The 26,134-nt window shown below is 43.5% G+C and overlaps 1 protein-coding gene across 2 annotated transcripts; it reads left to right on the top strand.

Moving 5' to 3' along the window:
- LOC136109561 (ATP-binding cassette sub-family A member 10-like) lies at positions 1-25,638 on the top strand. Of its 2 annotated transcripts, none has more exons than XM_065852340.2 (39): positions 1-1,786; positions 4,096-4,208; positions 4,698-4,908; positions 5,109-5,267; positions 5,830-5,930; positions 6,303-6,529; positions 6,853-6,991; positions 7,371-7,556; positions 8,098-8,230; positions 8,907-9,078; positions 9,617-9,672; positions 9,770-9,880; positions 10,077-10,252; positions 10,575-10,694; positions 11,046-11,184; positions 11,712-11,802; positions 12,395-12,534; positions 12,923-13,042; positions 13,569-13,731; positions 13,994-14,160; positions 14,573-14,700; positions 15,158-15,295; positions 15,826-15,939; positions 16,327-16,497; positions 16,666-16,779; positions 16,950-17,060; positions 17,621-17,686; positions 18,263-18,354; positions 19,568-19,688; positions 20,015-20,132; positions 20,387-20,478; positions 21,220-21,383; positions 22,159-22,234; positions 22,957-23,051; positions 23,605-23,724; positions 24,706-24,846; positions 25,016-25,095; positions 25,188-25,243; positions 25,369-25,638. In XM_065852340.2, the coding sequence occupies exons 1-39, from the start codon at positions 1,672-1,674 to the stop codon at positions 25,456-25,458; spliced, it is 4,926 nt and encodes a 1,641-aa protein (XP_065708412.1). In that variant the 5' UTR covers positions 1-1,671; the 3' UTR covers positions 25,459-25,638. The 2 variants fall into 2 exon arrangements, with proteins under 2 accessions (XP_065708412.1, XP_065708413.1); XM_065852341.2 differs by having other exon boundaries at positions 13,572-13,731.
- The last annotated feature ends 496 nt before the right edge of the window (positions 25,639-26,134 follow it).

A 26,134-nucleotide genomic window follows, 5' to 3' on the forward strand; every position in this document is an offset into this window, starting at 1 on the left:
GCACACGGTGTGGAGCATCTGCAGGGATGAATCATGTTCGTCCACTTGAAAACGAACCCCGCTGAAATAAATGTTTCATTTTTCTGGTTGGATCCCTGCCCCGGCCGAGCTCGCTGGGTGGCTGGATGGGCGCTGGGCTGGGGCGAGGGGCAGCGAAACGCTGCTGGCGACGGGGTGGGCTGGGGCTGGAGAAGGACCTGGGAAAACAAAAGGGGTTTGTGCTCCCTGAACCCCCCTGTAGGGAAGAAAATAACCCCAAAGAAATATATCTGAACTTGGTGAAAGTTTCCAGGTTTTCATTCTGGTTTTTCTCTAACAGTGTGTTAGGGCAGCATGCCATTTTATTATAGTTTTTTATATACTTTTTTACATGCTTCTTTTAATAGATATTCAGAAAGTCCCTAGTTCAGCATGCTGAATTTCTTGATAAGAGTTTCCTGGAGCTTTCAGTTCTCCTTTTTCATGAATACGTTTCTTGGAGTGTCCCCCTTGGCGGATGCTGCTCCGTCCCCATCTCTGTCCCCATCCTGGTGCACGTAAGGGCTGCTGTGAGTCCCCTCCTCAGAAATCCTATGGAGCAACTGCTCGGGGGTCTAATTAATGATATTTTGAGCTGCCGTGTGCTCTCTGGCTGCTTTTCAATGAAGCCCAACATGCTGCATTGGGCTTGGGTCCCACTTCAGCACCCAGTGCACAGGGCGGGAAACCCCAAGAACACTCAGAACAGGTGTCATTTTTTCTGTTAAAATGCATTTTCTGTAGGTAACGTGCGGACACACGAGGGCTCCACGCTGTGCCAGGTGCTGTCAGCATAGTATGGCACAGGGTACATGTCAGGAAAGTAGTGTTTTTCAGTGAAGTGCCTCTCAGATGTGCTTTATTTTGCAGTTACGAGTAGCCTTCCCCATTCCTCGCTTGTTGCCCAAGGGGAAGTGATGCAGGAAAACATTCTGCTCCTCTCCAAAATGAGCTCATTCCTGGAAAATGAGTAAATCGACAGCTGCAGAAGAGCTACAGCCTTTTATTAAGCAACAACCGGACAGCTTTTGTGTTTTCACTCAGCTCTGCAAATCAGATGCAGAGTCCTCAAGTTGTTGAAGTTCCCGGACAGTCGAATTCCTTTAACTCCTTGAATTACCATGCGGCTGTACGCCCTTCCAGCTCATTTGGGTTTCCTGGCTTATCTGATTTCCTCACCTCCCTGTTTTGAACGCAGATCCATTGGAAAGCTATTTAAAAATAAAAGTAAAGAAAGAAAAAGAGAAAACTCCATCTTAATTCCAGCTGTGTGGCAGCTGCTGGGAAAGCGATTAAAAGGAGTGAAAAACTAAAAAAAAAATTACTAAAAACAAAGGGGAAAAGAAAACAAGACATAAAGATCCTGTTGGTGCTCGGATGCAGGATTCGCATCTGCAGAGGAAGCAGCATTTGCTGACTCAGGCTCTGAGCAAGATGGGGAGAAAAGTGTTCCCCCCAGAGAGGCTCGGGCAGGGACGAGGTTGCTTTGCTGTTCTATTCCACGCGATGCACGTGACGTGTTAAATACTGCAAAATACAGCGTGAATGTCTGCAAGGGCAGCTGGTTGGAAGTATTTTGCTCGCTGACTGGGTTGCTGGGAGTGTTTGCAGCGTGGGGACTGAGCTCTGACGTCAGGCAGGGGGGGCCTGGCCATGGCCATGGGACTGTCCCACCGCCCCCAACCCCATCCCGCACCACAGAGGGATAAAGAGCCCAGACACCTCGGGGCTGGAGGAGACAGATTTCCAACAGAAAACACATCATCAGGTAAGGAGTTTTGTATTTCTCTTTTGTTAAGGGGAAAATTATCCCTAAGGTGTTTTTATGCAGGGGTTGTGTTTGGTGATTATTATTTTCCTGTATTCAGTGTTATGCTGAATGCATAAGAGCTGCACTTCCCAGCTCTGTTCTCTGGCAGACTTTGAGCTTTGCATCAAAATGTTTAAGAGGCAAAGGAGCAAAAGTATTCTGCTTTCCTGGGTGTGCACAAACTCTGATTCGTGCGACTGATGTATTGGACTCCAGGCAAAGAGCCACAGGTTGAGCGCTGGGTCCTCCCAAGTAACGATCCCTCCCTTGGCTCCCCCTCCTCTGGCATTGCTAGCACCAAGAAACGCTTCTGAAAACACAGACCCCCAAATTTCACCTCTCTGTATGAATTAAGGTGTTGAACTTTGATACAGGGCAGGCTTAGGGCTGTAGTGTTTGAGTTGAGAATAGGAAATAAAATAACCTGTTTTGGACACTTTGTGTTAAAGAGTCAGATCTGTCTCATATTTATCAGGAGGTAAAGACAGCCTGAGGAGATGCCCAATAGGAAATCCCCGAGATGGTAAATAAATGAGGTGATTATATGAGACACACCTTCCCAGGACAACACAGGGTCCCGAGAAAAGTTACTACAGCGCCTGACAAGTGTGTTCCTGGAGAGCAAGAGGTTTGGGTGCATTTACTGGACCCTCAGGAGGGAAATTCCTCCATAGACATCCCATTTTACAAGTGATGCTCTTAACTGGCTGAAGGCTTCTCAAACGCCATTGCCTCCAAATGCGTTTCTGATGTTTGGTTTTGTCTTCTGAATCTGCGGTGTTGAACTTCAGGTCTTGCAGAGGCATCTCTCCTGCTTCTGTTTTGTGTCTTTTGATAGCTAATTCAAATTGAAATTCTTCCTGATGAGGTTTGCCTGACATTTATAGGGAGCGTCATTTGTTTGACTTTCTGACTTCATGTGTCAGTTTCCAGGCTTACTTGCTTCTTCCTCCAAAGGCAAAAGTAAGATTAGAACCAATAGAAATTTAATTGAAATGTTTTTAAAAGTCCTAGATTTGCTCCTTCCTTTCTTTTTAAATGAGGTGTTTGTTACATCTGTAGAGATTCAGTGCAGTTTTTACAAGACCATCATGTTTTCCATGTTATCCAAGTGCTCCAGTGTGAAGCTTTGTTTACTGCCCCAACATCCTGGGCTGCAGCGTTGGGTTCAAAACAACTGAAATAGAGACCTGGATTTAAAAAGTAGCACTTCCTAGAAATCCCTTCCTAATCGCCTTTAACCTCCATGGTCGCTGCGGTGGGGAAGAGCCGGAGGAAGCTCCAGGCAGGGAAAGCACCAGGGAGATAAACCTTGTGCTAACAGAGGGTACACAGGGATCCTGGATCCTTCGCCCCTGGAGCACGCAAATATTTAGTTCTTCCAAAAACAAACAATGAAGGGAACAAAGTAGTAGAACCCTTGATTAACTCCAGCTGTCCGATCCGTGAAATCAGGAAGCGATGTCCAAGGGGAAAAGAGCACGATGCGTTTGAGGTTACTTTGATTTTTTTTTTTTCGGTTTCAGCTGGTTTAAAAGATTAAAATACAAAAACATGTTCTGAGGTTCCCTCCCTGCTCTCCTTCTGGGAAGGTCGTGGAACCAGTCAGCTCGGAAGCTGCTGCTGTTCTTGCACGGGATATTTGCTGCTCGGCCACATGATGAACCTGGAGCTGAAATAAATATTCCCCGTAAAAATATCCCCCAATAAACACTCCCTGTTCGGTATTTAGGAGGATATAAAGAAGCACATTGGTGTTTTAATGCTGCCCTCCTCTAACTACACTAGAGTTGTAATTGGGTGAAAATATGACAAAATAGTCTCTTACCAACCTGCTGAAGGGAGACATTGGAAGCACCTATTTTAGGCTACTTTTAGCATCTGAACACCTTCCTCTGTAGACCATGTGGGGAGAAGGCACGTACATAACAGGGATGGTTTAGGGTCTGGTTACAATATCTAGAGCAGATGGGCGGCGTTTTGCCAACAAACCACGTGTCTAAGACAAGACGTAAATTCACTACAAGAAATGTTCTCCCCAAGGCTCAGCTGTATGCGCAACATCAACCAGAGCTGCTGGACTTGAGCTGCTGCAGGTCAGGTATATTTTAGATGTTTTGAATAAATAAAATGAAGAAAATGAAGAAAAACTTTTAACCTTTGGCATGTTATTGTCTTCCTCTGAAGTGGTGTTTACTCGAGTAAATATATTAACTCCCAGTGATCTCTTTTATTCTAAAATGATGTTATTTTCTTTCTCATCCTAGATGGGAAAATGCAGGGGATAGTCAAGAAAGCCTCAAAAATATTCCAGCAAACCCTTGCTCTTCTATGGAAAAATATTCTATTGGTGTGGAGGACGAAGACACAAAGTTTTCAGGCAAGTGTCTGTTCTTCCAAAGGGAATTCAGGATTTCTGCTACGAAGTACTTTACACTGCGTTGTTTTTATATGGGGTGATGTACAAGAAAATGTGGTTCTCTGGAAAATGCCAACGGTTACACTTCATCCCGTGACACTACAACATCACGGCACAATAAGGGCTTGTTACAAAGCTGGTTTGTTGCTTTTGGTTGTCGATCCCGTTTCCGCGCTGTGGAGAAGAACGCAATGTCCGATTCACGACTACGGGTGTGAAATTATCAGCAGACCTCGTTGGCTCTGGTACTAAGAAAATATGGTTTTCACTTGGAACATTCCTCATGTTTTCAAGTTACTCCACCTGTGAAACAGCTCTTCCTCATGGACAGACAGAAGGCATTCATGGCCGGAGGAGCTGGATGGAGGTCCTTGAGGACACTTTCCATCCCACCCAACCTCCAAGTCACCATGCTGCCCCTCACCTTCACATTTCCTTCTTTTCATCTAGGAATGGATTACATCGGCGGCTTTTCTCTTGATAACACTACTGTCAACAATTACGATAGGCAGCTACCCACGGCAAGAAGTACCTTACAGGTTCCTTGGCCGATTAGATGCTCCTGCCTTTAGCTCCAAGGGAGTTACCCTGGCATACACACCTGTAACAAACACCACCAGGAAAATAATGAGCAAAGTGGCTTCGGATTCTGTAATGGCAGGTAAAGCTGCTCTAAAATCCTTGTAATTGCAGTGCCTGAACGTATCCCGGCACTGTGGGCACCTTGGTCTTCATTGTGGTGGGTGGAGAAAGGGATTTGGACAACAGGATTTTTGAGGGTGCACGTTTTCATGTTGTTGCATGATGAACCAATGGTTCAGCTGTCATGATTTTTTTCTTTCCTTTTTTTTTTGGTGGCAGGTGTAACAATAGAAGAGGTGGACAATGAGGAAGAACTGGAAGTGACAGGATTTTTGCAGGAAGAAATTATTGGTGTTGTTTTTAAGGATGACTTCTCCTACTGTCTGAGATTTCAAGGCTACAGTGTGGTATCTCCAAATGATGCCTATGGAGACATGGGTAACAAAATAAAACAAATCAGAGGACTTGATTTTACATTAAAACATGCTTAGATGGGTCTCTGTACTACCATGCCACCCTGGGGGCATCCAGGCTGTATTTGCTATATGCTTCAAGAAAGATACCATTCAGAATTTGAGGGGTTTTCACTTAGGAGGAAATAAAAGCCAGAGAAAACTATCCAAACCAAAAAGTAAGCATATTATCAAGTGTTCATCATTGACAAGGAGAAAAAAAAGAAGTATTTTGCTAAGAACTAGTCTTGGAAAATGGAAGTGATGGAGACTTCTACACAAGCCTTTCAGTATTGAAAAGGGGCCTGTAAGGAAGATGGGGACAGACTTTATAGCAATAGGACAAGGGGTGGCCAAAGCCACCACCCAATACCACATTATCCTTGGAGGAAAACGGCTGTTCCAGGAAAATGACTGAGTAAAACCAAATCTTGATTTCCTGACTCTTAGGTCAAATACATCTTGAAGCCCACACTTTATACATAAGCATTTATATACACATATGGAAATATATAGATCAAATTATCTTTTTTATTTCTTTCCCACAGATGTCTGCTACGATTATTCATCAATTTACTGCAAAGTTCCTTCGTACTGGTATAATGGTTTCCTACCAGTGCAGTCCAGCATCGATGCAGCAATCATACAAGTAAGTATGATCCTGATGGAAAATATGGTTTCTGTTTTTTCTGGAGTTATCTGTGAACTTAAAAAAACAACTGAAAACCAACCAAACAAAACCCTCCCACAGTTCATATTCTGCGATCAGTAACTTTGTAAATACATATTGTAGCCCAAAAGTTAGAAGACGGATAGATAATTTCATGCCTCAAGGTAGAGTTAGTGTTTGTTACAGAGCTATACAAAAATACACTAAATATTGAGGATTTTTGCCACTTACAGATTTAGCATTGTTAGTGACAAAGTAGTGATTTCAATGCTTATGAAAACCTGTTTGTTCTGATGTCGGCTGTTTCATTACCGAAAATCAAACTAAGGATGGCCCTTTTCTTTTCTTTAGGTGAAAACAAACCATTCTGTCTGGGAGGAGATGAAGTCAATTAGCGGCATTCGCCTGGAATCGCCCTCAGTCAGACTCGTGTATAAACGGGATTATGTTTGGTTCATTATGTACACTATGCTGTGCTTCTCCCCGTTCATGTACTTTTTATCCGTGAAAGTTATAAAAGAGAAAAAGAAGCTCAAGGTGCTAATGAGAGCAATGGGTTTGCACGACATCTCGTTCTGGTGAGTCTCATAGAAATGAAGTGTGTAACCACAGCATTTATACTGTTTTATGGACAGAAGATGTGTACTAGCTTGCAATATTGTTAGGAAAAACAGAAGAATAAATGATCCAGGCTGCAGAGCCTCTGCTTGGGTGCCCCGTGGCTCTTTGCTGGCATTGCTGCACCTGCAGAGATATAGATGCAAGACAGTGATATTTGCACCTTTGCAGCCTGGAAACTGTAAAAGGAAGGGTATTTGGAATTACAAAGTATTTGAATGAAAAAGAGCGTGTCTTTTATTGGCTCTGTCAGAGGCAAAAATAGCTGCATGTTCATTTGTAGGTTATCCTGGAGCTTGCCGTACACCGTGTATGTGGCAATAACGGCGAGTCTGCTGGCAGTTATCAAGAATGAAGAAGTCATCCATGACCACAATGTTTTCAAAGAATTTTTATTTTATTTCTTTTACGGCATAGCATCTGTAAGTTTGCTTTTGTGTTCTTAAACAATGCATGATTATGTCCATTTCCTAATCAAAACAGCTAAAACTCAAAGGCTGCAGAGTACCCTAGGGCTGGGAGTCATATGAGAAAGTAACAAAAACTCTACTGGGATTTATTGTAATTTGTAGGCTAATATGTCACTCCTATTACATTTTGGGAGATTCTGGTCTGACTGCCTTTATAGACCTGCCCTAAATATCAGAGCTGTCTGCTAAATGACACCTTGTGATGTGCCATGTGCATCCATAGGGGACAACTGAAACTCAGCTGGGCCTCTAATGTTGTTTTCTGGATTTTTCTTTTCCTTAATCACCAGCAGAAATGCATCCTGCTAATTACTCATTTTCTCTGCTGCAGATTCACTTCTTTTTCATGCTCAGCTCATTGGTAAAGCAGCCAAAAATTGCTGCTTTTGTGGGATTCGTCCTTCACATCATCTTTGGACTCCTGGGCATTTTGACGCTGTTTGAAAAAGTACCACGGTCTTTGGAATGGATTTTTAATCTTTTCAGTCCTTTTGCCTTCACAGCTGGCATCTCCAAGGTATGTCCAAAATAAAGCCAGATAACAGTAGCTACTGTACATGATTTGCATTGTCATAAGGACCCAATCATGCCTCTCTGCCCTGGGTGCTTTGTAAAAAGAAACCTTGACTCCAAGAAGTACACGATAATTCGTAACAAATATAGTTGGATCTCAACTGCATCACAAATTTTAACAGCTCTGTATATACAATAGATTTCAATCTCTGGAAAATTATTGCAGCAGTGGGATGTGTCCGGTGGGTACCAAGATCTGCAAGAAACGCAAGGTCTTGAAGTGCTGCCCAAGCACATTCTGTGTGCATCACTTTTCTGACGTAGTCGCCTCTTCTTCACGATTTTGAATTCAGCTTACAGAAGCACTTCTGATATTTGTGGTTATAAGAAATTGTTGTCCTGCTTGGAAACAGTGTCATGATCACGGGTGGGCCTCGGTTTCTGGTGAAAATGATCGTGATGACACAGCAGTGGCTCACACATAGTGTTACTGCCTAAAGGAAGTGTTGCATCTGACTTGTGCCTTCTTGCTTTTTTCCTTCCAGATGCTAACATTACACAAATATGGACCAGACTCTACACCAGAATTGTACCCTTTCCTTAACCTATACATCATCTTGACCCTTGACAGCGTCTTGTACTTGCTGTTGGCCATCTACTTTGATAAGGTGTTGCCTGGTGAGTAGAAATGTGAGCGAAAGAGTACAAATTCCTTTGCTTTTTTCTTCTATAATCCCCTCCCATCATAGGAGGAAAGGTGCCAAAGAAGCAGTGGGATAGAGCTGAGAAAACCATCATCTGTGTGGAGCATTAAAAAAGATGTCCTGGTGGTGAGCTGGTCAGGTTGGGGAACAGCATCTTCACAGCGATGAGCCGTGTCGTGTTATGCGAGGGGCTCAAAATTGGATTTGCTGTATTACTTGGGAAAAAATGATTGGGAAGAATCCTGTTTTCCCAGAAACTGATACATGTAGCTACCTCATCTGGCCCTGCCTCAAAAACAGGCTTCAAAAAGAGCATTAAATCCTGCTGCGAGGCACTGAGGTGCTTTACATCCGCTCCAGCAGCCATGACCGCTGGGTTTAAAAATATGCTGTAGGACTTGACCTGATTTTCCTCTAACTTCTGGACCAAAGAGGTGATCGATGAGGTCTTTGCTGTGATTGTTCCCCACCTGCATTTATGGATCTGGATGAGCGGATAACTTTGCAGAACTTACCAATCCTTTCATGCCGCCAAAGCCTCTATTCTGCAGCTGTGGAGGGCAAGGTGGCTGGACACGGCGTTTATCAAAGTTGAGTTGACACCTGGCAGTTTTTGCTTGATGTTTTGCCACCTTTGTTTGCTCCGTTAGGCAAGTACGGAGTAGCATATCCGCCCTTTTTCTTCCTGAGCCCATCGTACTGGTTCAAGCCCCGGAGCAAGTACGTGGGGATAGGAGCTGGCAGGACAGGCAGCCACGGTCCCATCCTCAGCAACAACACCGAGCCGATGCCTCCTGACTTCCACGGGAAAGAAGCGATCAGGTAAAAACTCCTGTATGTGTGAAAAAATATAACACCACGCATTGTATTTGAGAGCATAGCTGTATTGCACTTGTGAATGTTATACTGAGCCGTCTAACATACAAAATAATATCAAATAATGTTATTTAAATCCTTACATGGCTAGTTTGGCCCATTGCTGTTGCTGCCCATTACTTATTACTAAAAAGCAAATATAAATCTGCTAAAATAATAGCTAGGTCAGAGCTTTTAATTATATAACCATGTGTTATCTCGTTCCCTAGGGCCTCCCACTTCATTCACTACATGTTCATTGAGTTTGACTTTAAAACCTTTTAAGCATCTTTTAGAAAAGTATATTGGTTATTTAAAGTGGACAAGAAATGAATTACATAAAGCAATTCCTTCAGATGGAATTACTCTGCTCATGGTAGTGAGCAGGACCAGTCTGAGGAGGCTGAGAAATATCCTTCCAAAAGTTTTCAAAGTTTATTTTGAGGCAAAAGCAACACGACAAAACTGAGATTACATAGTAATGGCTTGTTTACCTTTCCTTTAGATTAAACAATGTTACAAAAATATACAAGAAGGACAAGTTAACTGAAGGTCTAAGAGGTAAGAGAAGTTTGGGAATTCTTTTAATTTCATTTTTCACTAGATACGAGCCCAAACTCTTTTGAAATATGCTGGATGCACTGTATTTCTGTTCTAGGTGTGTCCCTAAATATATACGAAGGACAGATCACCGCACTACTTGGTCACAGTGGATCTGGAAAAACTACTCTCTTAAATGTGCTCGGTGGCTTTTCCAGTCCATCAGCAGGTAAGATGTTGGACCTGTAGTGATAGCACAAAGGATGTTGACTTTAAAATGAAAGATGGGAGGTTTAGATTACATATAAGGAAGAAGTGGTTCCCCATGAGGGTGGTGAGACATGGAACAGGCTGCCCAGAGAAGTGTCCAAGGCCAGGTTGGACAGAGCTTTGAGCAACCATGTTTCATTCGTTCCCGTGTGCAGGTTCTGCAACGATCTACAACTACAAAGTCTCTGACGTAGAGGATATGGAAGGAATTCAGGCACTGGTTGGGTTTTGCCCCCAATTTAATTTGCATTTTGAACTCTTAACGGTGAAGGAAAACCTGAGAACATTTGCTCACATCAAGGGGATTCCATGGAAGGAAGTAGCGCAAGAGGTTGGTATGTGTGTGTCTGGACTCTGTTTTACACCATCTCAGACACTTTGTGCTTTCTTTTATAAAGAGTTATCACCAGCATCTTGGTCTGTGGAAATCAAACAATCCTAATCTAGAAGTTGTTTTTTTTCAATTCTTTCTTATCCTCGTGTCATAGAAGTTACAATTCAGATTTGCAGTACTTGTCTCTAATCAAAGCCATTTAAAGTAGATAAGTTTTAAATCTTGAAGTTATATTCTCTTGTATTCTGTGTAATCACGGATAATTTACAAGATGACCAGCACTTTGGAAATCTGGCTCTTGTCTTTTTATGTTGCCAAGGTGCAGAAAGTTCTCGTCATGTTGGACCTCACCGACCTCCAGGATGTCTGCGCCAATACTCTAAGTGGGGGACAAAAAAGAAAATTGTCTCTTGGAATTGCAATTTTAGGGAATCCCCAGGTAGGTATCGGTCATATTTACATACACACACTGTGTGCCGCTTTAGCACAAGGTTTGCATTTTGATTTGGCACACAGACATTGGTACTTTTCCCCAGGCACTCCAAGTCTGCTGACCTACTAATTCACTTGGCTGCTGGAAGTATCAAGGAATCTGGGTTAATGAGAACTGTATTTTAAATGAGAAGGGTAATAAATAATATTGTAATAGGAGAAAAAGCAATAAAAAGGCTTCTATTTGAGGATGTGTTTTATTCTTAGAGTGAGATTAGGAAAAGCATGAAGTGAAATGATGTAAGCATGGAAATACTGGCTGGGACATGAGGAGATCTGACCTTGTTCGCCTTTGCAGGTGTTGCTTTTGGATGAGCCAACAGTTGGGTTGGATCCCTGCTCCAGGCACCACGTGTGGAACCTTCTGAAGGAACGTCAGGCTGGACGTGTGACGCTCTTCACCACCCAGTCCATGGAGGAGGCCGATGTTCATGCTGGTGAGCCCAAATTCTCACACCATGGTTGACCTACACTTTGAAAATCAGGTTTTTCCCATTGCAGAGCCCACGGATGGGTCCTGCCCTGATGCAATCTGTGCTTGCTGGACACATTTTGTCTGCTGGAGACCACCCAGCCCAGGCTGAGCAAAGGCTAAAACTGGACTGACATGTCCTTCCAAAACCTTGCTCGTGCTCCAGGGTGAAGATTATCTGACTGTACCAATAGCAGCACCCACACAAATTAGTGATATTGTTTTAATTACTATCTTTCCTACTTCCTTATTGCTTCTGGGCTGCATGGGATTTTTTCCAAAGGCCTGTAAGAATATGTAATTAAAAGACTAACCTCACTGCTTAGGAGAAAGGCAGCAGTTCAACAAGAAAAAACCCTTCAGCCCTGGCCTGGTTTTTCTCCTCTCAATTTCATTATAAAAGTGTCTGTTGAGTTCAGAGGGAGCAGAGTGAGGTCAGTCTACCGCACTGTTGTAAATCCCCCTAAATCCTTTGTATTCCTACCTCCTTAGATCGGAAAGCTTTTCTGTCAAATGGGAGATTACAGTGTGTTGGCTCATCTCTGTACTTGAAGAGAAAATGGGGAATTGGCTATCACTTAAGGTAAATCCTTTTCTTTTTGGTCATCACTCTTCTTATGAAAAGCTTCAAGTTGATGTATTTTCTTGTAGAGTCTGTGTCTCTACAGATTTTCAATATAGCGTAATAGAAATCTTGACAAGTCGTTTTAGAAGAGTTTGAGGCTGCCAAAAATATCGTTCTTTGGACAGCGAGCCGCTTTTCTTTGGAATTCAATCTTGAGAGCTCTGCACATGTAGCTAAAATGACTTTGCAACCTCCTTCGCAGCCAAAAGGGGACCAGAGTAAGGAGAATTGTGATTTCCATCTGCTCTGGTGCCAGAGTGATGTACAAAGGCATTAATGTAAAGTTGTGTTCCTTTGGATTTTAATTTCTGTGTTCTTGGTTTAGCAGTATTGGCCAGGATCATTATTCATAACCTCAACTATTTCTTGCACGCATGGCAAAACCAGGGGCACTGCAGACATCTATACAAATTCCCACTAAAATGCTGCCCAGTTTTGGAGGTTTCCCTACAGCTTGAAGAACAACTGCTGGCTTTGTGTTTTAAATGGATGATGCATGCATTTTTTTCTCTCATTTAATACTATAGCAATTGCTTTTTAATACAAACAGGATGCGCATAAATGACCTGTGTGACCCTGAGCTCACCTCGTCCCTGGTCAGACAGTACATCCCCAATGCCGTGCTCAAAAGACAGAAGGGGGACGAGCTGTGTTACACGTTACCTCTGGAAAACACCAACAGCTTCCCAGGTAAGAAAAGCCTGTCATTTTGTCAGGCTTGTAAAGGAGAAAGTTGCTGTGAAGGGAATAAATATATTCCCTTGCCCCTACTGCATGGGATTAGGGAGCCCAGAGCTGCATAAACGTCAGCCTGTAATGGACATCCTAATATCAATAGTGCAAATGAATCCACCAACTAATCAACAAACTAAAATCCACTGAGCCTCCTCTGGTTTCAGGATGACATTTTCCCACCAGGAAGGCCTGTGGTAATAAAGAAATCTGAATTTTCTACTCACCACTAAAGAGCGCAATAATTTTACTGTGGCTTTTAAGTGGTGGAAATTAATGATGTGAATGCTTCTACTCAACACTAGCCTTGGTCACTAAGCTGGATCTGGCTGTTTCTGTCGTGCAGATCTCTTCAGCCATCTTGAGAGCAGTCTTCTGCAGGGAGTTGTTAGTTATGAAGTTAACAGGACAACCCTGGAAGATGTTTTCCTGAAGCTGGAGGGCAAGGAAGCCATTGGTCATGAAGGTAAAACTTTGACTCCCATTTGCAAGTGTGGTGCAGTTAAGATTCCATATATACGTATGTTTTAATTAATATCTAATTAGTTTCTGTTAAAATTGAATTTGGGTAGGTTTTGGTAGATCAGGAATTGCTTTCCTTTAATTAAGGTTATCTTCTTGAAGAAGTCCAGATGGCTCGGTCTCAACACTCTCTTTTAAGCACATGAATTAAGGCTCATGTTGGAATGGCATTTTCTTTTGAAGGGTACACTGCCCTGACCAGGAGATAAAGTAGCCAGGAGGCATTTCACAAGGCCAGTGAAGACATTGGGTGGGTTGCCATACAAACCCAGCTTCACCCAGTCTGAATTCACCAATGTGAATTATGTTCTGTGTAAATTATGGCCCCTGTTCTCTGCCTTTATTTCTTTGCTGGCTAAAAATGGAAGCATTCCTCTAATCAGAACAGAAGGTCCTTGTTGTTTTTTTTGCACTTAAACAAGTCCTTTGAAAGCTCTTTGTGGATAATGTTGTTTCTCTTGGTGAACAAGCAGAAGACGTAGACCTCGATGGGAGGGACCAGAGCCTCCTGGGATTTTCAGAACTGGGGAGCACAGCAGTGACTGGGATGGCACTTTGGAGGCAACAAGTCTGTGCCATGATGAGAATTCGCTTCTTAAAACTGAAGCACGAAGGAAAGTTCCTCGCGTCCATGTAAGTGTAGGAGCTCTCTCCTTGTGCTGGGTTGGTGCCTTCCAAAGGGTTCAGTCGTTCCCTTGAGTGACTGAGGGAAGGTTCAAATACTAGTGGTGATGTTTCGAAGCTGAGAATTAGGTGGGAAATAATTAAAAACACTGGTAATGACAGAATTTAGTGCTGGAGCTCTGAATGGCTTTTCCCTTTCTCAAAAGAAATCACAGAATTGGTTAAACGTGGAGTTCCCCTGGATGCACTTACGGTCTGTTTTTCCATCTAGATTGCTGTTCTTTGGAATGTTTATCCTTCCACTTCTTATGATTTTCGTTGAAACTAAACTGTGGAATGACTCTGGCAACTGGGAAATCTCGGCTAGCCCATATTTCCTTCCCACCAAAGAGAAAATTCAAAATAAGTCAACAAATCTTCTCATTTTCAATGATACAGGTGAAGAAGAACATACGATGTTGATTTGCTTTCTGCACCACTCTGAGTCCTCTTAGAACTGATAGACCAACCTTGCCTTACTCTTTCTTTACATTCCTTTATGTATTTGTGGCTTTTAAAAGCATTTTCTCTTGACCAAAAGCAAATCCAATCTTAGTGCTGATAACTGACAGACATTTAAAAGAGATATGAATTGGGCAAATTTAAAAAAAAAAATGCAATAAACAAATTATGGAAACGTGTTTAACCAGTTTAGTTAAAATAGAAAAAATAGAGGCAATTTTAATTTGTTTAGATTTTAAATTTATTTTTTAACATCCTTCTGCTTTGCAAATGGGAACTTGTCTATAAGAAACTATATTTAAAGAAAAAAATGTAGTTATTCTAATTTCTGTTCTTGACTTGATTTCAGAATCAGAAATTGAGGATTTCATTGCTGCTTTGAAGGCTCAAAACATAAACCCAGAAATAAGTTTTGAGAAAAATGTCACAAGCATTCCACGACATAATGGAGCTATAAAAATATCCCTGGAAGGCAAGGCGAGTGAGAGGTTTTTCCTTATTTCATCCTATATGTCAATTGGACTTTCTGAAATGTGTTTAAATGGGACACAGAGAAACACCCACACCAGCAAAAGGGAGAATATTTATTTGACATATTAAATATCAGTAACCCTGTTTGTGGGAAACCGAGATTATATTTTATTCTTTTCACTGAATGATTTTCTAGAGTGATTTTTACAGAAAATCATCAATGCAAGTTTTTTGTGCTTTTCTCCAGAAAATATTGTCTTTATTGATCTTTATTTTTTTGTGGTACCTGCTACCACCCTTCCAGGTCTTTGTGCTGCCTCTCTTCAATAAAACTGTCCGATCGCATTTCTCATTGCAATCTCACGAAATTCTCATAAATTCTCATAAATCCGTCACTGAGCTCAGCTCCTCCTTGCGTTTCTCATGGGTACAAAGGTGATATCTTTTGCTTGTACACCTTCAGAGCTACCGCTACACAGTCCTGTGCAGCATCGAACCCATCAACTGCCCCCCCGTGCTCATGAACATTCTCAGCAACACCTTCCTCAGGCTCTTCAACTCCACCACGCGGATCCGCGTTTGGAGCGATCCCTTTTACAAAGTGAGTGTCCTCCTTTTCTTAGTGAAAATTAATGGAAATAGCTGTCCTGAAGTGATAGGGACTGGGCAGGTTGGAGACTTGGTTGGGTGAGCAACCTCCAAGGGTTGGGGTCAGTGGTCCAGTTGCTGGGACATTCCTCTGCAGTCAATATCAGGGCTATTTAATGGGAATTTCTTCTGCAGTGTTTGAGACCTTTGTGGGGTTTCAGTGCCATAAGACATTTAAGCTCCTGATATGTGGCAACATAGGAATACACCAGTAATACTTGCAAACCCTACCTCGCTTCAGCAGGCGTTTGGCAAGGATCAGCATCAAAAAGATGATCTCTGGTCTCAGCAATTTACAGTAATGCAAATACTTTTTGCAGATTTAAAGGTACTGAATGCTTTTGTTAACTGCCTCGGTTTTTATTCTTAAAGACAAATTATTTACCATAAGTGTCATTGCTCACCTGCCTACGAGCATCAAGCTGCCCAGATATTTACTGGGCAGCTGCTGGTTATTGATGAGTCCGAATTTCTCTTCCACAGACAGGAAGCCCATATACAAAGGAAAGTCTTTTTACTTTCTCTCTCACCTATGTGCTAACTGTGGCTGCTGGTTTGCCTCCTCACTTCGCAATGAGCGGCATGGAGGATTACAAGGTAAAAAGCATACCCCGAAAATGGTCTTATGCAAGAAGTGAAGGCAAACGTAATGTCTCTGGACAGCATGTCATGTGCCGGTGGGCTGGCCAGCATTTCTAGGTAGGATGCCAGAAGAAGTGCATCAACACGAGCACAACGTTGTACCAAAGCACATTATTCTGCATCTGAAGGAATCAACTTGGACTCAGAATAATTAGGGTGTTAATAAAGGTTTTTGAGGTGTTTTTGAACAACAGTAGAACTAAGAAAGAATTGAAAGTGTTCAAAAGGGAGAGGAAAGCTCAGCCAGGGCAGGAAGGAGTGAAGTTAATGGAGAAGGACGAGGAGAATAATGATGTTTTGGGCTCTGCTGCCTCACCTCCCTTTTCCCGTTGGCTTTCCCAGCTCCAGGCTCGCTCCCAGTTGCGGCTGGCGGGGCTCTACCCCTCGGCATACTGGTGTGGGCAGGCACTGGTGGACGTCCCGCTCTTCTGGACCCTGATGTGCCTCATGTTCGGGGTCATCCTGCTCTTCAACCCCATCTTTCCCTTGGAGCCCTGGACCGTGCCACCCCTGGTGAGCATTTTGTGTGCGGGAAAAGAGGCAGCCAGAAATCCCCCTCCCTCTTTCTGCTCTGAGTTTTTTTGCATTAAATATTTTAATCAAAATGGGCTGCTCCAGGCAGGTTTTCATATATCCGCATCCATCTGGATGAATGGCACTGACATCAGTCTCTTTCTCTAGATCATTTGCCTCGTTGGTTATGGGGTATCTGTCATCCTTTTTGTGTACTTAATTGCCTTCAAATTTCGCATGGGACGAAGCAACCGTTACATTTGGTCTTTCATCTTCATTCTGGTAAGTGAAGTGGATCTTCACTCTGACGTGTTGGACTTACACATCTTGCCACTTGAGGTTTCACTTCATATATACTGATATTTAGCAGAATAGCCCAAGTCAGTGACAAATAACCTATTTTTTAGCAACAATACATTAATATTTGAAATACTTTCTCTGGTTTATTCCAGGTGAACAGCATTGTCTTTATGGTCAGTAACATACACACCGCAACTTACTTCACCTTCTCTACTTTGATTCCTGTGTTTGCACCGCTGGCCTGGTTGATCTTTGCTGTACATGTGAGTAAACGTGTCCCGCTAAATTCAGCAATGGTCCTAATGGTGCAAACTGGAAAAGCAAGAGGTGCTTTCCAAATTCCTTTTCTCAAAATGCCAAGTGTTAAAAAGACAGAGTGAGAGAAGACAACAGGAGAAGAAAAGGTCCAGGCTGGGGAGTGAGAGAAGTGGCCAAGATTTGACTTGTTAGCCCTTTGACTGGGATATTTTTGGTTTGTTTAGTTACAAAGAGCTGTTCCAGCGCCTGTATTTTGGCAGCTGGGGTAGCATGGGAGGGGAAGGCGGTGGAGTGGAGGGATGGAGTGAGCTGGCAGGACTGGGGAGAGGGAAGTCATGATGGAAAAGGTCAGTCTAACCCGGCTGATTTGAGGCACCTCTGGATCAGCTGTAGCCAAAGAAGCCGCAGCTCTTTAAGACAGTATGAACCCCAAAAATAAGTACAGATCAAAGCTCCTTTATCCTACCCTGAAGAAAAACAGCATCCCTACATCCCACACTTGCTCCAGTCCCAAGGCACACGAAGCTAAGGAACTTTTCTAATCAACTGATGTTTTTTCTTGCAGAATTTCCCACTCTACTTTGCAGGATTTTTTGAGAGATGGAGTGAAATCTTCGTATCTGCCTTTGCAGTAAGGAGCGATTTGCTGGTTGTTTTAGAAAGGATGAGTGTTCTAATATGATGGACTTGCACTGGGCTTGTATAACTCTTCTTAAAGTATGGGCGATGTGGTTGAAGTTTCATGTTAAATATTAGCAGGGGAGCTATTCATATGTCTAAGTTAATCATGGGCTCATGTCTCATGTGACTCTGGGTGTTTAAACATGGTTGGGGGATTAAGTGGAGCTCATGTGTAAGGCAGAGATATTATTAATTATTATATGCATATTCTATATATGTATTATTAATAGTGCTTCTACAAAAGAAAGGTCTCTGCTCCTGCCGTTGCTTCACTGAGCCCATTGGGGTACAGATTATCTGAGCTAAACCTGTAACATGAAGTCAAGGTTTTTGCAAATGATCTACATCTGAGATGGAAATGTGTGTGAAACATCAATTTAACTTCTTTCCCTTTTGGACCTATATGACTATCTTTTCAATAGCTGAAGTCAATGAGATAGGTCCCTGCATCCCCTTATAATTAAAATGAATCGTGTTGTTGCCTTGTCTCCACACAAACCTAACCTGCTTTTTGCTTTTCGTTCAGCCTTACATCCAGTGTGTGATCTTTGCTTTTCTCCTGCGCTGTCTGGCGCTGAGATCTGGAGAAGCGGTGACGAGACTCGATCCCATCTTCAGGTGTGTGCCGGGTACCAGGGTGCTGTGCCAGACACGTTATCCCGGTCCATGGGGTGGGTTGGATGCTGCCAGGACCCTCCTGCCCGCCCCCAACAGCAGGAGGAGATGGGGACTCAAAACTACTTTGCAAAGCCTGGATAAAGCTTGTACTTTTTAGTTTTAACCAGTTTATCTGGAGAGGAGGAAACTGAGAATGAAAGGAGGGATTTTTTAATTCCTTTGGGTCATTACAGTTTCTGATTTACTTACTGGAGTTTCCCTGAATGTGTCTGGAGGCAAATTCCCATCCAGTGTGTCGCAATAGAAGGTCGGTTGAACTACAACGTCCTAGAGAGAATAACAAATGTGATATAAGTGCTTTTTTTTCTTTTTAATTAAGCTTCACAGCCGAGGTTTCAGGATGTTTCACTACAGCTGGTTAAATTAATAGTTACAAATTGAAATCAAACATTTTCACTCCTCTTCAAACGTGTCACTATTGCTCTCTGCAGGATGGAGATCTCCCCTAAAGCTCCATCAGGCTGGGTCATTTTCTGCCTGCTCTCTGCTTCTCTGTCACCGCCAGCTTGTGCCTGAGTCACGTGGGAGAAGATTTGTAAAATAGATTAAATTGTCGAACATTAACAAATGTGGCTCAGCTAGGAGTTAGATGCCCAAATAGCTTTGAAAACCCACCCGTGTATTTTAATTCTCCTTGAACAGATCACTGGCGTGTGTTGAGCAGGGGAACGGTCAATACTTATCAATGAAAGAGAAGCTGAAGCTGACCTTTATTTTTTCATGCGTGCCAGTGAGATTTTTTTTTCCCCATGAACTAATATTTGAGCAAAAACTCTGTGGAACAGCTCCCTGAATTCCAATAAATACACAGAGTCACAGAATCCCAGAGTGTCAGGGGTTGAAGGGACCTGGAAAGCTCATCCAGTGCAATCCCCCCATGGAGCAGGAACACCCAGCTGAGGTTCCACAGGAAGGGGTCCAGGTGGGTTTGAATGTCTGCAGAGAAAGAGACTCCACAACCTCCCTGGGCAGCCTGGGCCAGGCTCTGCCACCCTCACGTTCTTCTCAAATTTAAGCGGAACCTCATGTGTTCCAGTTTGAACCCGTTACCCCTTATTCTGCGCGGTGCTGCGTTGGCGCTGCCCTGGGAACAAACTTGCAAATCCAAGCCTGTTTTTGGAAGTGATTCCCGGTGACCCCGTCTCTCTGGCAGGATCCAGCAGAGGAGAGCGGTCGCTCGGCAGAACAGGGACCCCCCCGGGGAGGAGCCCCCTGAGGTGCAGGCGGAGCGGGAGCGGGTGCGGAGCGCGATGGCCTCGCTGCAGCACCAGGAGGTGAATCCAGCCTTCTGGCTTCTTCTCCATCTTCGGGCTGTTTCTGCCTTCTTAGCTCATGCACCTATTAATTACTAATGGGAAATCCAAGCGCACCTCTCGCCATTCAGCCCACGGTCCCCTGGGCACTAAGAGGGGGTTTAGCTGGCACCAATTTTTTATTCCAATTCTGCTTGTTTTCCTTTTTATTTTTATCCTGTCGCTCTGTTTCCTGGATTTTAATTTATAAGTTTTCTCTGTAAAGACACATACTCTATAGTAAGAACATATGAGCTGTCTCATGGGATGAGAGGAGAGCTTTTATTTCCCACTTCTTCTCTTCACAGGAGCCAGTTATCATGGTCAACGGTTTGCACAAGGAATACGACGATAAGAAAGGCTGTTGCACCTTTAAGAAAAAGAAGAAAGTTGCTATCAGAAACCTCTCTTTTAGTGTTAAAAAAGGTTCAAGTATTTTGCTGCACCCCCTATAAATGACCAAAATCTATTGTGCAGGTGACATTTGGAGACCGTATTTTTGCTAGAACTTTCTTGTGTGCAACCAGACCCCATGCATCTGAGGTCCTCCGTGTATGGTTTGAATTTATTGGGATAAGTTAATGAACAACCCCTCCTACTGTACTTTCTTATGGTGCACACAGGGAAAAAGGTCTTACTACAAATAATTAGTATTAACAGTTCTTGCATATTTTTTCCAGGAGAAGTATTAGGCTTGTTAGGACCCAACGGAGCTGGGAAAAGCACAACTATAAATATGATTTCTGGAGACATAACGGTGACTGCTGGGGAGGTAGGTGATTCCTTTGGAGCGTTTGGGGGTTGATCTCGATGCCTTTATAAATGAAGGGTGTGAAAAGGCAAGCTGGCAGAGCAGCCCTTAACTCAGGGAATTTATGTACGTGCAACCCCGGATATTTTCAGAAGTAAGAAGAAAGTGTTGATTTACTCAAAGCACGTTCTAGTTTTCATCAAAATCAGTGTTACAGATTTAAGGGTTTGAGCTACACCAAATCTTCGGTGTGTATCCAAAACCCATGGTGAAATTTCACAAGCCTTGTAAGAAATGTTGACATCTTAAAAAAAAAAAAATCAAAACACTCTTCATAAACAGTCTTGCAAAACCAGGAAATTGAAAAAGAATGTGAACAGGGTTGGGCCAGTAACAATCCATCATTTAATTATGTGCAGGATGATTAATGACATGCAGTAGGGGAGGGGAAATACCATTGCTGTTACAGATCTGGGACTGAATGTTTAAAATAGAAAAATATTACTGGGAAAAGATAGCCTCGTGTTGGTAGTATTAACCAAGTTTTACGGTAGCAAACAGCGTTTGGCTTTGTAGAAGCCCTTCCCTGGGTTGAGGTGAACAGGAGCCGTGGTAGATGGAGATGATAATTCCAGTGATGCTGAAATTTCCCATGTGCTAATGAGGTTCCTCACAACCCAGGAGAAAACACAACTGTGTTTCCAAGGGGTTCATTGATTCCCCCCAAAATAAGAGAGCACCTGCGGGGGTGTGTTTGTGCAGGTGGTGCTGGCGGGCCGGGATGCAGATGTCCCCTCCCCGGGGTCCCTGGGCTGCTGCCCCCAGCGGGACCCGCTCTGGCCAGACCTGACGGTGCAGCAGCACCTGGAGACCTACGCTGCCGTGAGAGGGATGAGCAGAGAGGACAGAGCTGTTATCACCAGCTGGTATGGAGCCAAATGAAACCCGGGGACAGACTTTTTAGCAGGGTCTGTTGCAATAGGTTAAGGGGTCATGGTTTTAAACCATAGAGGGGAGATTCATGCGGGACATGAGGAAGGAATTGTTGACCCTGAGGGTGGTGAGAGCCTGGCCCAGGTTGCCCAGAGAGGTGGTGGATGAACCATCCCTGGAGACATCCCAGGCCAGGCTGGACGGGGCTCTGAGCAACCTGAGCTGGTGAAGATGTCCCTGCTCATGGCCGGGGTGGCACTGGGGGAGCTGGGAAGGTCCCTTCAACCCAAACCCTCCTGTGAATCTATGATTTTAGCTTTAGGACAGGGAAGGGTTTTTCTGCTAACAAACCAGGCTAGTGTGATGAAGAGACAGCACCTTCAATGCCTCTTTACCTTGGAGAGATTGGATCTCCTTCTGATGAGATCTGCTGCTTTATGTTGTTCTCGGTCTCTTGTCTATGATGATTTTAAACTCTAGTTTATCTAGAAAACTTCAGAAAAAAATATAAACTTGCTCCAGTACGTGGCCAATTACACGAGTAATTAACTTCACTCATTAGCTGTGTTTACAGTTTTGAGTTTCTGCAAAAATTTCTCAGTTTACCATTTGAGCAAATTTTCCTGAGGTGTAAAATTACCAAGTAACCCAAGGTGATGCATTGTCCTCCAGAATGTGTATGTCAGTCCCTGGTTCCTCAGCACCCCTCACCGCAGTGTTAGCAAACAGAAGTGGTCATTTCAATACTTTTCTTTCCATTTCCCACAGCTTAGCAAGAGCAGTGGATCTCCAGAAGCACCTAGAAACCCCAGCCAGGAGGTTATCTGCTGGAGAAGCCAGGAAGGTACGTGGTAGCTTGAGCAAATCCTGCTCGTTCTTCCTTCAACGTGGTGCACAGAAAACCTTCCTTCAAGCTTGAGGATGTGTTGGGTTCCTTGACCTGGTGTCAGTGAGAGCAGAATATGGTCCTTAATGTTGTAAACATTTTACTTTAATGTTTCACAAAGTAGAAACTCCCTTCTTGGAAGGCAAAGCCTACAATTCAAGTCTAATAGAAGTCTCTGCAAATTCAGTTTCATCATGGAAGATCCTTTTGGTTGGAAGGGAGTTATAATACTTCCTTGTACCACAGGGGCAGATATAGCTGAGTGGGTTCAGGCAGGATTTTACTTCTTTAATCAATAGCTTTAGAATCCAGCCTGGCAGGACCTACCCCTCTGCTCTTTCCCTACTCTCCTGCATTGTGTGTTTAATAAATGTTAACCACAAATTGGATTTACAATTGGTGTAGCTCAATCCCTTCATGCGCCACCACGTGCCAGTAAATGGGAAGGAAAACCACTTTCAGATCTTTGGCAGGCTTGGGGGTTTTGAGGAAAGCTGATTTTTGGAGATTAAAATGTTAAATAAGAACATCTGAGGTGGGGTTTTTAATCTCTATTTCGTGTATTTTGGAATCAGAGATTTAGGTTCTAAAAGATTCCCAGGGATGAAGCTGTAGCAGGACAACTTGCAGGTGAAGTAGAAGCATCCCTAACACGACTTCATTTCTCTTTCCCATTTCAGTTGTCTTTTGCGCTGAGCGTCCTGGGCGACCCGACGGTGATGGTTTGGGATGAGCCATCGGTGGGCATGGACCCCAAAGGGCAGCGCCAAATGTGGTGAGCAGCACAGAGACGTATAAACAGATTTAACAGGGCAGATCTTACCCTTACAATTGTAGTAACCATTGAGCATGCAATGAACTTCTGCCCCAGTGGCAGATACATCTGTATTTTCTCTTTTTCCTAATGGGCAGGGGGTTGGGTACCACTCACTAAATTCCTTACTCAGCAGACAATAGGCTCTTGGTGACCATCAGGTGTAATCTTAAAATGGCACAAACTCCATCTGAACCCAGGAGTTTGGTACAAAAGGCAAAATTTCCCATTTTCTTCAGAGCATGAGAAAAGAAGTAGAGGTGGTTCTTCCTTTTCATCACTCAGACCTAATGCTTGCTCTAGTTTTTCATCAACAGCTAACGCTGAAAGCGTAAAATTTGGAGGGATGCTGACGTGATAAATTGCAACGTGGCATTGGTACCTCCACATCAGCTTCAAGCGAGATAACTGAAATAGTCGTCCAGATTTTAATAACTGTACCATTTTGGTGGTTTTTGGGGAGGAGATTCTCCTTGGCTGTCCCTGGGCAGTAACTGTGGCATCGCTGTTGCAGGCGGGTGATCCGGAGGGCCGTGCGGGGCCGGGAGCGGGCGGCCGTCCTGTGCACGCAGTACCTGGAGGAGGCGGCGGCGATCTGTGACCGGGTGGCCATCCTGGTGGCCGGGCAGCTACGGTGGGCACCAGGGTTGCATCACCCACCGGGATGCCACCTGATTTTCAGTCTGGGGCTTGGGGTTTTGTTCTTTTATTTTCTTTTTTTTCTTTTTTTCTCTTTCTTTTTTCTTTCCTTTTTCTTTTTTTTCCTTTTTTCTTTTTTCTTTCTCTTTTCTTTTTCCTTTTTTCCTTTTCCTTTTCTCCCTTTTTCTTTTCCCTTTTTTCTTTTCCCTTTTTTCTTTTCCCTTTTTTCTTTTCCCTTTTTTCTTTCCCCTTTTTTCTTTCCCCTTTTTTCTTTCCCCTTTTTTCTTTCCCCTTTTTTCTTTCCCCTTTTTTCTTTCCCCTTTTTTCTTTCCCCTTTTTTCTTCCCCTTTTTTCTTTCCCCTTTTTTCTTTCCCTTTTTTTCTTTCCCCTTTTTTTCTTTTTCCCCCTTTTTCCCCCTTTTTCCTTTTTCCTTTTTTCCCCTTTTCCTTTTCTTTTCCCTTTTCCCTTTTCCATTTCTTTTCCCTTTTCCTTTTTTCCCTTTTCCTTTTTTTTCCCTTTTCCTTTTTCTCCCTTTTTCCTTTTTTTTTTCCTTTTTTAAATTTTATTTTTTATTTTTCTACTTTCTTTTTTCTATTTTTTGAGGGGCTATGTTTCTTTTTTCCTGGCTTTTTTTTCTTTTTTTTTTCTTTTTTTGTTTTTTAATATTTTTCCTATTTTCTGTTGCTTTCTGAGCTTTCTGTTTTCATTTTTTTCTGGTTTGTTTATTTTTTTTTCTCCTTTCTCCTTCCTTCTTCTTCATTCTTTCTTTCTTCTTCCTTTCTTCTTCTCTCCTCTTTTCTTCATCTAACAGCAAATGCTGGTTTGGTTTGTCCCAAGTGTGTCCCGAATATCATTTTTGTGAGCAGTCAGGTGCTTTTAGCACCACAGTACAAGCAGCCGATGAATAAGAGGATGTGTATCTGCTGCTTTGTTTGCTGCTCATGGTGATTTGAGCACAGTTTTCCCTCCCCTGCAGGTACATTGGTTCCCTTGAGGATCTGAAGAGTAAGATTGGCACGAGTTACCGCCTGGAAGTCAAGATGAGGGACGCGGAGCACAGCGATGCTCTCCACGCCGAAATCCTGCGCCTCTTCCCCCGCGCGGCTTGGCAAGAAAGGTCAGAACCCAAGAGCTGCTCACCCAGCCCAGCTCGTGCTGGGATCCTCTGCTGCTCCTCCTGACCTCGCTCAGTTACTTACCTGGGAGGACAATAACCCTACAAGCACCCCAAAACCTTAATGTTGAGTCACGAAATGATTACTTAATTTTTTAACTATTTTTTTCAGGACGACTCATCTGCTGATCTACAAGATACCAACAGAAGATGTGCTACCTCTGTCCCAGTCTTTCTCCAAGCTAGAAGCAGGTAAAAGGAAACAACCAATTAAGTATGTCGATTGCTTTGAAGTCATTCCTATAGATTTGTTTTTTAAGGATGCCTTCTCCATCCCTCCGCAGCTAAACAGAATTTCGGGCTTGAGGAGTACAGCTTGTCATTGCACACCTTGCAACAGGTATGTTGATGTAGAAGTTACGGATTAGATCCTGCCTGTAGAAAAAGAAGGAACAACCGGTGACAAGTGTAGGTACCATCAGTCCCTGACAATAATGGGGTCGTTTCTACTGTGGCACGTTACAGATGTTCATTGACCTCACCCGCGAGCTGGAGGAGCAGGACCTGGATGCTGCACCTGACGGGGCCGTGGAGCAGCAACCGCTTCACGTCTGAGCCCTTGGAGCCACAAAGGAAAATATTCAGTGTATTTCATCCGTGTTACTGATCCATCTGATTGGTTGGAACCCACGTCACACCACATACAGCTCTGCAGGTTTTCTGCCTCACAAAGGAAAAAACATAGAGTTATTATTTTAATAAATAAAGCCTTTATCCTTAGAGAAATTGATGCCTGCCATTCATCTGTACCCCTGCTCGGACTGATGCATGGAGACTCGCTGTGCTGCGGAATAACCCTGCTGGGATGAATTGCAGGTCCCAAGCTGGGCACTGTGGGCTTGGTCATTGGAGAAAATCATGTGCAAACTGGGAGGAGGCTCCAAAATCCTCCCTCATCCATGGCAGGGGGACACCAGAGCTTTGGCTTGCTCCATCCTGAGAAGCATCCTTCTGGCTGGTGTTACGTGGCCAACGAGGGTGGTGCTTTCTTATGGAAGGGCAATAATAAATATATATTAAAAAAATCCTAAATAAGACAGAAACTCCCTGCATTTGGGCAGCCAGGTGTTTCCCCATCACCCTGTGCCCCTGTGCTGCTGGGAAAGGCTGGGACCGAGTGGAAGATGCAGGTCCAGGCAAACGCAGGCAGGGCTGCGGGCAGGCAGGTTCCAGCAGGTGGCTGCCGTGGCTCAGGAACAGGCTGTTCCTGCCAGGAAAAACCCCACAGCAG

The sequence above is a fragment of the Patagioenas fasciata genome, chromosome 18 (assembly GCF_037038585.1).
Source record: "Patagioenas fasciata isolate bPatFas1 chromosome 18, bPatFas1.hap1, whole genome shotgun sequence".
Lineage (NCBI taxonomy): Eukaryota > Metazoa > Chordata > Aves > Columbiformes > Columbidae > Patagioenas > Patagioenas fasciata.